Source organism: Typopeltis vanoorti, chromosome 14, assembly GCF_054136105.1.
Source record: "Typopeltis vanoorti isolate ZY-2024b chromosome 14, IOZ_Tvanoo_1.0, whole genome shotgun sequence".
NCBI classification, from domain to species: domain Eukaryota; kingdom Metazoa; phylum Arthropoda; class Arachnida; order Uropygi; family Thelyphonidae; genus Typopeltis; species Typopeltis vanoorti.
The window spans coordinates 2,568,253-2,582,291 of record NC_143562.1 but is presented as its reverse complement, the minus strand read 5'-3'; the positions used below and the strand labels follow the sequence as shown (position 1 = coordinate 2,582,291).

Sequence of the window (14,039 nt, the reverse complement as noted above, 5' to 3'; positions counted from 1 at the left end):
TGGTGATATTGGGTCTCCCTGTCTAGTACCTCTGCTTGTTTTAAACCATTCCCCCAAATCATCATCTATTCTAACTGCTGCAACTGCATTCTGATAAACATCTCGTAATGTAGCTATTAGTTTTTTATCAATTCCATAGGATTCCAGAACTGCTAATGTCACTTTCTGGTCAATACTGTCAAATGCTTTCTGAAAATCAACAAAACAAGTATGTACGTTTTTGTTTTTTCTCCTAGCTTTCTCTGCTATTAACCTCATTGTCAAAATCTGTTGAATTGTAGTTCGATCCTTCCTAAATCCTGCTTGCTTGTCTGCAAGGTATGCTTCCAATTGTGTTCTCAATCTTTCTGTCAATATGATCATCATCACTTTATCAAGGTGACTTATCAAGGCAATTAAGCTAGAATGTAAAAATTATAGAACATTTCCTTTCTTGTATAATGTTACTAATATTGATTTCACCCGCTCCTCTGGCATTTTCCCTTCTTTCCATACCATATTACATAGTTGGTGCATTTCTGTAACCATACTTTCACCACCATATTTAATCATTTCTCCAGTAATGTTATCGTTACCAGGACTCTTGTTGTGTTTTAGCCGTCCTATTTCTTTTTCTACCTCTCCTCTTAAAATGTCCATATCATACTCATTACCTCGTGGTGATATCTGCTTCTTCAATTCTTCAGTCAGTTTCCCAACGCTATCTAGTTTTTCTTCATATAACTCACTACAGTATCTTCTCCACCACTGTACAATTTTTTTTTTATTCATCAATACTTTGCCTTTTTCGTCTTTAATTGTGGTCTGTTTTGGTTGCCACTTTCTATTAATGGTTCTGATCATTTTGTATGCCTCCCTTGTTTTATGCTCTCCATAGTATTGTTCTATATTGCTGCATTGGGCTTCTAACCATTTCATCTTATCCATTCTGACTGCTTTTTTCACCTCATTACACTTTCTTCTATATTGCTCTTCTATTTGTTCTGATGTATCCCTTCTTATCTTCAACATTCTTTTCTCCTGTACTAACTTCAGTGTTTCTTGTGTAATCCATTTCTTCTTGATCTTCTCTTCTTCTGGTACTATTTCTTCAACTGCATCTTCTATCACCTTCATTACTTTTTCACTCTTAAATTTGAGTTTTTTCTTTCTCCACACTTTTAAGTTTCTCTTCTAACACTGTTCTGTACCTTCTTCATATTTCTGCTTCACTTATTCGTGCTGTATCTCTTCTATTCTGATGTTGGGTTTTATATTTCTTTTTTAATTTCAACTTGATTTTTGCAATCACTAAACTATGGTCCGAGTCTATATCCACTCCGAGAAAAGTTCGACATTGCTGTCCTGATGTTATCCATCTTCTTTTAATCATATCAATCATGTTTCTGGTTTTCCCATCATTTGATCGCCACATCCATTTTCTACACTCCTTTTGTTGGAATCTTGTGTTACAGATCATCATCTCGTGGTCCACAGCAAATTCTAACAATTTTTCGCCATGTTCATTTCTCTCTCCGAAACCATATTTTCCCATGACTCTTTCTCTACCATCATTATCTATTCCAACTTTGGCATTCCAATCTCCTTCAATAATTAGCACATCCTCCTTTGGTATTGTTTCTATTGTCTCTGTCAGATATTTGTAGAATAAGTCAATATCCTCATCTGTGCTGTCAGATGTGGGTGCATATATCTGGACTATTGATATGTTGAATGGTTTTGCCTGAAATCTTGCTACTAGGATTCGTTCATTGACTGGTTTGTAGCCTAACAGTGCCTCTCGAGCTTTTTTTGTTAAAAAGGAAACCAACTCCTGCTTCATGCATGGTGTCATGTCCTGACCATATTACTTCGCATCCATTGATCTCTCCAGATGATGTCCATCTCATCTCTGCCAATCCTAGAATATACCACCAATATCTCTTCATTTCCTCAAAGTAGTTCTAATTTTCCTGACATCCAGAGTGTCTGCACATTCCACGTTCCTACTGATAACAGTTCTGTTAGTTTCAGTTTCCTTTCGCTATCCAACTTTTCGATCTAACCCCGATCGCTCGATTGGTATCGCGGGCCTTGTTTATCCAGGCGACGCCCGAGCCGGCATGTTGTAGCTGTTGATTGTATAGGCATCAGATAACAATCGTGTTTTTTCTTTATGGTCAGAGCATTGACACTCATCTGACCGACCCTCCTCCTTTATCCAGGCTTGGGACTGGAATGAGACCCCTTAGGATCCCATGTGCTTTCTTGGGAAATATCTAATTGTATTTATGCTCTGATTAGAAAAGGTGAACTACAAAGAACTACACACTGAACTACAAAGCTGGAAATTATGATCAACTTAGGAGATTACTATATTTGGTTCCATAGTATCAGTTACTGAATGGGATAAATGTCAGCAATGCATGGAAATCTTTGAAAAAGTGCTTAATGAGGCAGTATCTGAATACAACCCTAATGTTTGACGAATAAATAGGTTGGGAGTGAAATGGATGTGCAACCTTATTAAGCAAGAGATCCACAAGAAGAAGATGATGTGGAAAGAATATCGTGAGAATAATAGTGAGAAGAGTTATGAAATATATAAAGAGCTAAAAAAATGCAATCCAAAAGAATTTTAGATTGTTATGCCACAAGCAAAAAAAAGAATGAATTTGAAAGAAAAATTTATTGAATGCAGATGGTACTCGAGTGTTGGAAGCTAATGAGATTGTTCAATTAATGAGTGCTCACTTTGCTAAGATATATCAACCAGGTGTATGTAAGATAGTGCACAGTACCACTGCTATATTGAATCAAGAGTTAGAGGTTCATGAAAATAAGATTGAAGAGCTGTTGCATAACCTGGATAAGAATTTGTCAATAGGGATAGATGGAATATCAAGACGTTTGCTAAAGAATGTTCAGCCGAATTGGCTAGGCTTTTCACATCGTTGTATAACTTGAGTCTCAGCTCGGAAATGATACCACAGGCATGATAGTTCCATTGTACAAGGATGGTGCAAAAACTGATGTATCTAACTACTGACCCATTAAGTGTCTCTGGTGTGGTAGTGAAGATTTTAGAGAAGTTGGTAAGAACTCGCATAGAGAAATCGGTACATAAACAAGCTATACTCTGCGAGGAGCAGCATGGGTTTATTAAAGGAAGATCATGTTTTAGCAATCTGCTCATATTTTATAACAATATTACAGCTGAGTTGGACAAAGAGAATGGATACACTATGATAATGTTGGATTTTTCTATGGCATCTGGTAGGATACCACACAAAAGGCTGTTGCATAAACTGGAGAATATGGGATTGGAATATAAACTCTCGACTTGGATCAGGGGATTGTTGGCAGACAGATTTCAAAAAGTGATATACAGTGGATGTGAATCTGTCAGTCAGATTTAAGGTGACTAGTAGTGTACCTCAGGGTTCAAGGGTCTAACATCAGATGTGCAATTATTTGCTGATGCTGCAAAGATAGGCAGGGCAATCAGGGATGCTAATAATATTCAGTACTTACAAAAAGATTTGAATAGGCAGGAAATTTGGGCAAACAAAAATGGCTATCAGTTTAATGTTAGTATGTGTCAAGTCATGTACTTTGGCATGATGAGACTTCCAGCAGCATATTATATTAGAGGGTTATGTTACAAGAAACTGAGTAGGCAAGGGATCTTGGCATGTGGGTGAATAGGAATCTGAAGTTCAAAGGTCACATAGCAAAAGTTGCAAATACCGCTCAGATGATCATTGTGATGTTGAAGAGAACCTTGACAAGTAACAATAAGGAAGTCATTTTGCCTCTTTATAAGGATTTGATAAGACCACATTATTTGTTTCTTATTTGATTATTGTTTGATTTGTTTGTTATTTTATTATTGTGTGCAGATTTGGTCTCTCAGATTCCAAGGGGATAAAGAAGCTGTGGAAAGGGTGCAAAGAAGAGTTACAAAGATTATTATTATTATTTGTCACCTCCAGGGAGTTCAAAGATCGAGGGAGGGCATCTACTCTACAACTCTGTCTCCACTACTCACAATCCACCAACTGACCGCAACTACACCAACGGCATCTATCACTGACCACCACCACTAGTATTTCCACAGACGATCATCAAAATGCATACAGCGGGATTCGAACCCGCAGCCTTTTGGCTGGGGAGTGGATATGCTAACCACTCGGCCAGAGATTATAAAAATTATATCCAGATGATGGGATTTAGATTATGACAACAGATTGCAAGTATGTAGATTACAGACTGTGGTTAACAGGAGAAAGAGGGGTGATATAATAGAAGTCTATAAACTTTTGAATGGGTATTATAGGATAGTGTCTGATGAAATTTTTTGTTATATGGAAAGTCAGGAGAGTACACGGAGGGCATCCATAGAAGTTGTTTTTCAACAGTCAAGAAAAGGGCAAGAGCTAGGTTTTTCTCTCACAGAGCAGTGAAAGGGTAGTGAATGCATCTAGTGTGAATGAATTTAAGGGAAGGTATGACAGTTGGTTTGGGTGATTTATAGCCTCCTCGATGTCTCAGATAATAATAATAATAATTGCAATGGAATTGGATAAGGGAAATGGCTTTTCAATAATATTGCTAGACTTCTGCCATACAGAGAATTTTCTGTGTGGAATCTCCTGCCACACAGAAAATTCTGTTGAATAAATTGGAATAAATGAGGACAGATATGAATCTGGTGATTTGGATTAGAGGATGGCTGATGGAGAGATATCAAAGAGTGGTGTGAGTTGAGTCCAGGAGAAGACAGGTATCAGGAGTGTACCACAGGGCTCAGTAATGGTCTACTGTTGTTTCATTTGTATATCAATGATATAGGAAAATAATTTGACAGGAAATTTGACAAGCAATGGTAAATGAAGGTGATGCAGAGATCCTGCAGGAAGACTTAAATAGACTAGCAGTATGGGTATAACAATTGTCCACATCAAGCTGTTGCCACAGTTTGATGTGGACAAGCATAAGGAAATGCACTTTGGAAAGAAATCACAAGCAGTGTAATATACTGATGGAACTGAGCTGCAGGGAACTCATCAGGCCAGGGACTTAGGGATGATTGTGGACAGGGAGTTATTTTAGAGGGCATATCATGAAGGTAACCAAAACAGCACATCAGATTACATGGTTGTTAGCACATTCGCTGCCACGCTACTTCGGCATAGTCTATTCCAGTACACTGAACAATTTCACTTCTTCAAGGTCAGTATGGTACTCTCGTTGCCAGCGGTCAGCGTCATACGAGTATACTCGTAGTTGGCTTGTGCAGAGCATATACCATCTATGAAAATACACAGTTTTGATGCTAGCTCCACAAGCCAAGCATTTTCACTTCTTCAAGGTCAGTACGGTAATCTCGTTGCTGGTGGTAAGCATCATATGAGTATACTCGTAGCTGGCTTGTGTAGCTGGTTTACCAACTACGAGTATACTCGTAGTTGGCAGCGAACATGTTAAAGAACAAACTAACAAGCAGGGATAGAGAGGTTATTGTTCCCTATATAAAGATTTAATAAGGCCAAAACTGGAATACTGTGCACCGACCAGGATTCCATAGGGATGAAGAAGTGATGGAGAGGATCCAGAAGAAAGTGACAAAGATTGTTGCAGATCTATGGAATGCTCCCTATGAGAATAAATTGATAGTCTGTGCCATCAAAAACTAGCTGATAAGCAGTAAAGAGGAGATATGATTATAGCATATAAGTATTAAAAGGGTTTTTATACACTTGACTGTTTAAAACTGCAACTTGGAATGTCAGAACTCTGTATGAAGCTGGCAAATTAAGAAATGCCACAAGAGAAATGAAGAGGCTGGGCATCCGGATTTTGGGAATTTGCGAGACAAGATGGCCAGGATCTGGAAAGTGTCAACAAGATAATATGACAATGCATTACTCTGGGAATGATGAGAACAAACATCGACATGGTGTAGCTGTAATAGTAGATGAAGAAATCAATAAATCAGTAATAAACTGGATTCCATTTTCTGAAAGGATAATGCTGTTACAACTTAAGGGAAACCCCGTTAACATAAATATCATCCAAGCTTATGCACCCACAGCTGACAAAAGTGAAGAAGATGTTGAAGAGTTTTATGAACACCTAAAAGAGATTAAAAACCTAACAAAGAAACATGATATAAACATAGTGATGAGTGACTTCGATGCAAAAGTGGGAAGAGGGGGTGATGGAGAAATTGTTGGCGAACATGGCTTAGCACCAGAAATGACAGAGGAGATCGCCTAGTCCAATTCTGTCAGGAAGAAGATCTAACAATAGTAAATACCTGGTTTAAACTTCCACCAAGAAGACTGTACACCTGGAAATCGCCTCAAGATAACCAACATAATATTGTCAGAAATCAAATTGATTATATACTGATAAATAAAAGATTCCACAGTAGCATAAAGAGTGCAAAGACTTATCCTGGAGCAGATATCTCATCAGACCACAATCCCATAGTTGCAGAAGTACGTCTTAGATTAAAATCAGCTAAAAAATCACAAAAGAAGAAAAAGAAAATTGATGTAGAAAAACTGAAAGACCCGAACATAAATAAAAGTGCCAAGACACAGCTTAACCTGCGATTACAACAGATTAACATAGAAGAAAATAAAAGTGTGGAATCTCTTTGGAATAGCTTAAAGAATGCCATCGTAACAACAAGTATTGAAGAAGTAGGTTATGTGAATAATATAAAACAACAGGAATGGATGACAGATAAGATTCTTTCTCTTATTGATACAAGAAGAATGTATAAAAGCAAATTCCTGTGGTGACTTCAGACTTATTAGTCTAATGAGCCAAACATTAAAAATATTTTTGAAAGTAATTCAGAATCGCATTTATAGAAAAAGTGAAGAAACTCTAAGTGAAACACAATTCGGCTTTCGGAATGGTTTTGGTACTAGAGAGGCCCTTTTCTGTACCCAAATATTGATACAAAAATGCATAGAAAAACAGAAATCTGTCTTTATGTGTTTCATAGATTTTGAAAAAGCATTCGACAAAGTCAGACACACCAACTTAATAGAAATCCTTCAACAAATAAGGCTAGACGAACAAGACATAAGACTAATAACAAATCTGTATTGGAATCAGTCAGCTACCGTTCAATTAGACAACATTACCACCAGTGATATTAACATCAAAAGAGGAGTGAGACAAGGATGTGTGCTCTCACCACTCCTGTTCAACATATATGCAGAGGTAATCTTTAAAAAAGCATTGGAAGAATGTCCAGAGGGAATCACAATAAATGGAAAGATTGTTAACAACCTACGATATGCAGATGACACCATGCTAATTGCAGATAACATCATGAATCTCCAAAAACTCGTTGACAGAGTATACATAGAAAGCCAAAGAATGGGAATAAATATAAACATCAACAAGACAAAATACATGATCATCAGCAAACATCCAGCCTCATCAATGAAACTGACACTCAATGGGAAAAATATTGATCAAGTGTCAAGATATAAATATCTTGGTTGCTGGCTTAATGAACGGTGGGATCCAGAAATAGAAAGAAAGACAAGGATTGAAGTTGCACGGCAGTCCTTCATGAAAATGAGAACACTATTCTGCAATAAAGACCTAAACATGGAAGTCAGATGCCGAATGCTGAAATGTTACGTGTGGTCTATTCTGCTCTATGGAGTTGAAACATGGACATTGAAGGCGACAATCATCAAGAAAATCGAAGCCTTTGAGATGTGGCTATACAGAAGAATACTAAAGATATCATGGACAGAAAAAATTACCAATGAAGATGTCTTAAAATCCATTGGCAAAGCTAAACATCTTGTACAAATAATCAAGAAACGAAAAACATCATATCTTGGACACATCATGAGAAACAGCAAATACCAACTTCTACAAACTATTTTGGTAGGAAGAATTGATGGCAAAGGAACTAGAGGAAGAAAAAGAATATCATGGTTTGACAACATCAAGACGTGGACAGGATAGAGCAGTGCACAACTGCTCAGATTAGCACAAGAGCGCAGTTTGTTCGCCAAGATGGTCGCTGACCTTCGATAGAAGATAGCACAATAAGAAGAAGATACACTTGACACTGAAGACTTTTTTCCATATGGCAGGAAAGGAGAGAACAAGGGGTCAACCAAGGAAACTATTTAAGATTGTGGTTAGCAATAGTGTTAGGACTAGAATTTTTACTTGGATGATGCTGAATTGATTGCAAGAGCAGGGGGTGGTGTGAGTGCTTTGTCAGTGAATGAGTATAAGGAGTGGTATGATAAGTATTCTGTGAACAATGTCTAATGTATGAATAATAGATCTCTCATGATAAGTCTTCTAGCTCAATGGAGATACCTTTAAAATAATAATAATCATACTACATTTATGGAAGTTTTTTCCTACTTATTATATATTTGGTTTTATCCTTTATCCAAGTGTAAGCAAGCAAAGTTTGTGCCTGAAGTACTTTCAAGACTGGGGCAACTCGTAGTAAAGGTGCTATAAATTCTGACCATTTGCCTTAGTATCTCCCATAATGCAAAGCACATCTCCTTGCAGACATGTATGATGCTTTGCATTAAGGGAAGGGTCACTATCCAGACTGGTTTTGACCTTTATTGAGGTTGAAACCGGTCTGGGTAGTGACTCTTCCTTTAATGCATAGCATCATACATGTCTACAGGATACTAAGGCAAGTGATGAGAACTTATACCACCTTTACTACGAGTTGCCCCAGTCCTGAAAGTACTTCAGGCGCAAACATATTTTGCTTACACTTGGATAAAGGATAAAACCAAATATATAATTAATCGTACTACATGTAGGAGATAGAGTTGGTTCAGTGTTGAATAAACAGGCAGGAGGACAGAAAATGGGCAGTTCATGAATGGGAAATATTTATAATATTAAGTACCCTTGATATTACTAGGGCTGCAAAACTGAATGAGTATCATGACACATATTACAAAAGAGCTGGTAGTGCTCTTGACTTGGTTGTTTACCAGGCATCTGGTAATAGGAACAGTCCTAGAAGAATAGAAAGAATGATAAATAGTGCCACTGCCTACATTAGAGAGAGAAGAGAGAATCCATGTCAGTGGTGTCTAACTACAAGCAAATGTGTATATCAGATATGGTGGTGTTTGAGCGAGTGGTTAGAAATAGAATACAAACCTGTACTGATAAGAATGGAAATCTTTCAAGAGGGCAGCAAGTGTCTGTTAAGGAGAGGTTTTGCTTCAGTAACTTAGTTACATTTTATAACAGGGTAGTGACTTGAGTATTTGACAGAAGAGATGCTTATACAAATGATTTACTTGTCCTTTGATAAAGCATTTGATAGAGTACTCACATGATAAAGTAGTATTATTGAAGCTAAGCAGGATGGGAGGTCCCTTGGTAGCTGAGTTTCAGGAATCGTTGACTTCTAGGAGCCAGTGAGTTGTATATGGGGTGTGATGTTCCGAAAAATAAAGATGCGTGGAGTAGAACAACTTATGTTCTGGGACTGCTGTTTAATTTAAATATCAGTGATATAGTTCAGGATGTGAGAGGTGATATTCAGTTGTTTTCTGATGATTGAATTAGGGAGAGCAATGCCAGAAAGTTCTGATGTGTTGCTGTTGTCACTGTTGTAAGAGGATTTGAATATTTTGGCACTTTTAGCTGAAGAATTGGGATATCATTTCAGTGTTACTAAGTGTAGAGCTATGCCCTTTGGCCAGAGAAAGAATGAGGTTTTTTCAAATCATAGGAATTGATTGAAGAAATGAGGGAAGCGATGGATTTGGAGATTTTGGTTGATAGGCGACATTGAAGTTCAGGAGACACATCATGAAAGTTGAGAGGGTTATCAAGAAAAGAACTCTCACAAGTGGGAGGTGATAATTCTGCTGCATGAGGCACTAATCATGGCACATTCTGTGCACTAATCATGGCACATTCTGTGCACTAATCTGTGCACAGATTAGTGCACAGAATGTTGCACCTCTTACAACAGTGACAACAGAATTGCTGTTGTCACTGTTGTAAGAGGATTTGAATATTTTGGCACTTTTAGCTGAAGAATTGGGATATCATTTCAGTGTTACTAAGTGTAGAGCTATGCCCTTTGGCCAGAGAAAGAATGAGGCACATTCTGTGCACTAATCTGTGCACAGATTTCGCGAGATGATATATTTGGCAATAAGGAAACAGTGCATAGGGAAATAACTAAGAATGTCTATTTAGGACACTGGAATGTCAAGTATGAGGACAGATTATTATTATTATTCAGGCCTCCATGGAGTCAAAAGACTCATCGTGGGAGGTCCTTCCTAAGAAACACAAAGTCTATCAAGACTCATCGAGGAGAGGTTCTCCCCCCCCCCCCCCGAGAAACACAAAGTCTATCATACCACTCCTTAAACTCAATGACCGTTCTCGCTCTAACCACTCCATTAGGCAATGCATTCCATGGTTCAACCACCTTCCATGCAAAGAAACCACTCCTCACCCTCTTGCAAACAGTTCCCTTTCGTAACTTCCAAGGATGGCCTCTTGTCATCACTCCTTCCCGCTGTTCAACCAAGTGAAAGAACTTCCCAGTGTCAACCCTGTAACCACCTCTCAACAGGGCTGACGCTGGGGAGTTCTTTCACTTGGTTGAACAGCAGCTCCTCTCAATCATATCACCTCTCCTTCTATCCACCAAACTCTGCAGTCCACATTCCCTCAGCCGATCCTCATAACTAACATGGTACAGTCCTGAAATCATCTTTGTTATCTGCATTTGTACCCTTTCCACAGTTAATTTATCCACTTCAAATACTGGGGACCAAATCTGAGCACAATATTGCAGTATGTATGGTCAACCTCCTGTGATGAGTCTTCAGACTCCATGGAGAATTGGAAGTAATACTAATTAATTTTTTTCAGCACTCTAAATAAACATATATTTTATAGTTGGCATAATAAGAGGGATAAGCACATTTTCAGTGGATAAAAATAAGACATGCTATAAGTTGTTTTTCAAAGGCTTTTTAGGAGAGCAAGATTTATTGACAAAGTAGTGTCTATGAAAGTGGAAAATCAGCAAAGTTTATTTTCAAAAGAAAACTTTGCCATATTAAAAACAGTAGTATTACATTTTAACATCCAGAGCATAAGAGTAATAAAAAACATTTCCCATCAGTGTTAAAGATACCAAGCTATTTTAAACCTGGTTTTACTCCATTTCCCAAGTAAAGTTGCATTACATGCAGGTGCAAACTTGACTTAATTTGTCTGTTTGCTTTACTTGGGAAATGGAGTAAAACCAGGTTTAAAATAGCTTGGTATCTTTAACATTTATTATACCCAAGTTAAATACGTTCTACATTTCCCATCAGTCTTTTTAATTTATTATAATATAGTTTGAGTGGAACACTTGTAATAGAGGAACTGAAATTAAAAACAAATTGTTAAAAAACAAAAGAGAAAAAAACAGTTACTAGTTCCAATTCTCAATTTGTCCTTACACTTACACAAAACATATTAATCACAACTGATATTGGAGATATTGTGACTTTGATGGTGAAACAAGGAAAGAATTGTTGAAAGTTTCTTGGGGCGACCCCCCCCCCCCCTCGATGAGTCTTGATAGACTTTGTGTTTAAGTTAAGGGGATAAAAATCCCTTATTGTTTTTCAGCCAGTAAGCGAAACTAAGATCGAACACTACGATCTGTAACGTTTCATGCCGACGAACTGTCAGCGTATCCAAGCGTAAGTGACCACTTGGTAGTGCCACACCACGGCAACTCGTTGCAAAGGTGAAGCAAGCTTCCTCACTGTTCTTGATATTTTCTCATAATGTAAAACACAGCTCTTAAGAGATGTAGTACTGTTTTACATTATGAGGAGAGGTCACTAGCCAGACCGGTTTCAACCTTTTTTGAGGTCTCATCAGTGAGTAGCTAGACCTAGTTAATATCAGAGTTTAAGTGAAGAAAACTTACATACTTTTGCTAAACGATTGACCGAAAGGGGTGTCACTATATTACATTATAACATAGTATAACTAAGATGAAAAGCCAAAAGGCTATTTTTTTCTGGCGAGGTTGATGTAAGTTAAGGGGATGATATTAACTAGGTCTAGCTACTCACTGATGAGACCTCAAAAAAGGTTGAAACCGGTCTGGGTAGTGACCTCTCCTCATAATGTAAAACAGTACTACATCTCTTAAGAGCTGTGTTTTACATTATGAGAAAATATCAAGAACAGTGAGGAAGCTTGCTTCACCTTTGCAACGAGTTGCCGTGGTGTGGCACTACCAAGTGGTCACTTACGCTTGGATACGCTGACAGTTCGTCGGCATGAAACGTTACAGATCGTAGTGTTCGATCTTAGTTTCGCTTACTGGCTGAAAAACAATAAGGGATTTTTATCCCCTTAACTTACATCAACCTCGCCAGAAAAAAATAGCCTTTTGGCTTTTCATCTTAGTTAGACTTTGTGTTTCTTAGGAAGGACCTCCCATGATGAGTCTTTTGACTCCATGATGGCCTGAATAATAATAATAATAATAATAAAAAGTTTTTTCACTTGGTTATACTATAAATTAAAGATGTCAAGAAATTATATTCTCATTTTCATCCTTTATCCAAGTGTAAGCAAACAAACTTAACATGTGAAGTAACTTTACAATTCGTATACAGTGGCTGATGACTTCACATCAGTTTCCTTAGTAACCCATAATGCAATGAACATATGAACATATCCTTATGGATATGTATAATGCTATGCATTATGGTAGGGGCCACTACCCAGACTGGTTTCGACCTTTATTGACATCTGGGATATTAAGGCAACTGATGCGAAGTCATCAGCCTCTACATACAAGTTGCTCAGTCATGAAATTACTTCATGTGCAAACTTTGTTTGCTTACACTTGGATAAAGGATGAAACTGAGAATATAATTTCTTGGCATCTTTAATTTAAAGAAACAAGGCTACTCCGAAATTTGTAAATTGTTTATCAAGATACTTGGTTAATTGATGTTTTGATAATATGGAGTTACCACTGTATAATGTAATTCTTACAGTACAATTCAAATATATGAAGTTTTTGTAATTAACGGGTACCTCCTGAATATCTGAAATAAGTAAATAAATAAATAAACAAAGGCATAATTTTTTTCAGAATCCATTGAGACTAGAACACTTACCATACCATGCTTGTTGCTCTCCTTGTACTTCAATTGCAAGTCCAAAATCTGCTAATTTCACAGCGGCTCCTTTGGCTTTACTGGCAAGTAAAAGGTTTTCGGGCTGTAATTAGAAGTATGTTCAATATAATTATTCCAGTTTTGTGACCACATGTATATTAAAGAAAACTGTTTTTAAAACTAAATAAGTACTAAAAACAACACCTGACAAGTTTCGTTAGTGGTCAGACTAACATCTTCAGGGGTAAAGAGAACTAAAAGTTTAAAGCACAAACTACTAGAAATTATGAAAATTAGTTCATTTGTTGGTATTGTGAACATCAAAACAGTTCGTTAAAAAACCGAATATAACAGATCTATACAACCATTAATGCATGTTAGCTGGAGACAATGCTGTTTGTTGTCACGTTCTGTGGTTCACGCTTACTCTGTCCGAGGTCTGAAATTGGTAAATTTTTAATTAACGATGACCAATCTTGATTTAAAATCAAACCTTTGTTTTTGTTGCATTGCGTATGAATTTCAATCATATTTGCTGCCTCTTTGAATTGTCTTGTGAAACAATTCTTATCTATATAGGGCATGTTTGTTCTATCCCAGAATACATCATGACCAGTAGAGGTTGTGCAAAATGCCAACACCGATTTAAGTTCTCTCTCATTTTGTACGTCCTTTTGATGTTCACTCGTGCAGATTTCTCCCGATCTCCCCATCTGGTCCACATAGCAGATGCCACAGGAACAGTGAATATTATAAACCCTTGTTTTTTTTCATTGGGTGATGTGGAGGTTTCGGAGGATGAAAGGATCTTGATATTTTTTGAAGTGGCAGGAAAGTCACTTTTATGTTGTA

At 37.3% G+C, this 14,039-nt stretch overlaps 1 protein-coding gene across 3 annotated transcripts in view; it reads right to left on the bottom strand.

The window, feature by feature from the left end:
• Positions 1-14,039, bottom strand: part of CaMKII (Calcium/calmodulin-dependent protein kinase II) — a 789,323-nt gene that overhangs the window by 558,486 nt on the left and 216,798 nt on the right. For all 3 annotated transcript variants that reach the window (XM_090404176.1, XM_090404177.1, XM_090404178.1), the window contains exon 7: positions 13,188-13,290. In XM_090404176.1, the coding sequence (XP_090260302.1) occupies positions 13,188-13,290 (103 nt within the window). The remainder of the gene's footprint in view (positions 1-13,187; positions 13,291-14,039) is intronic.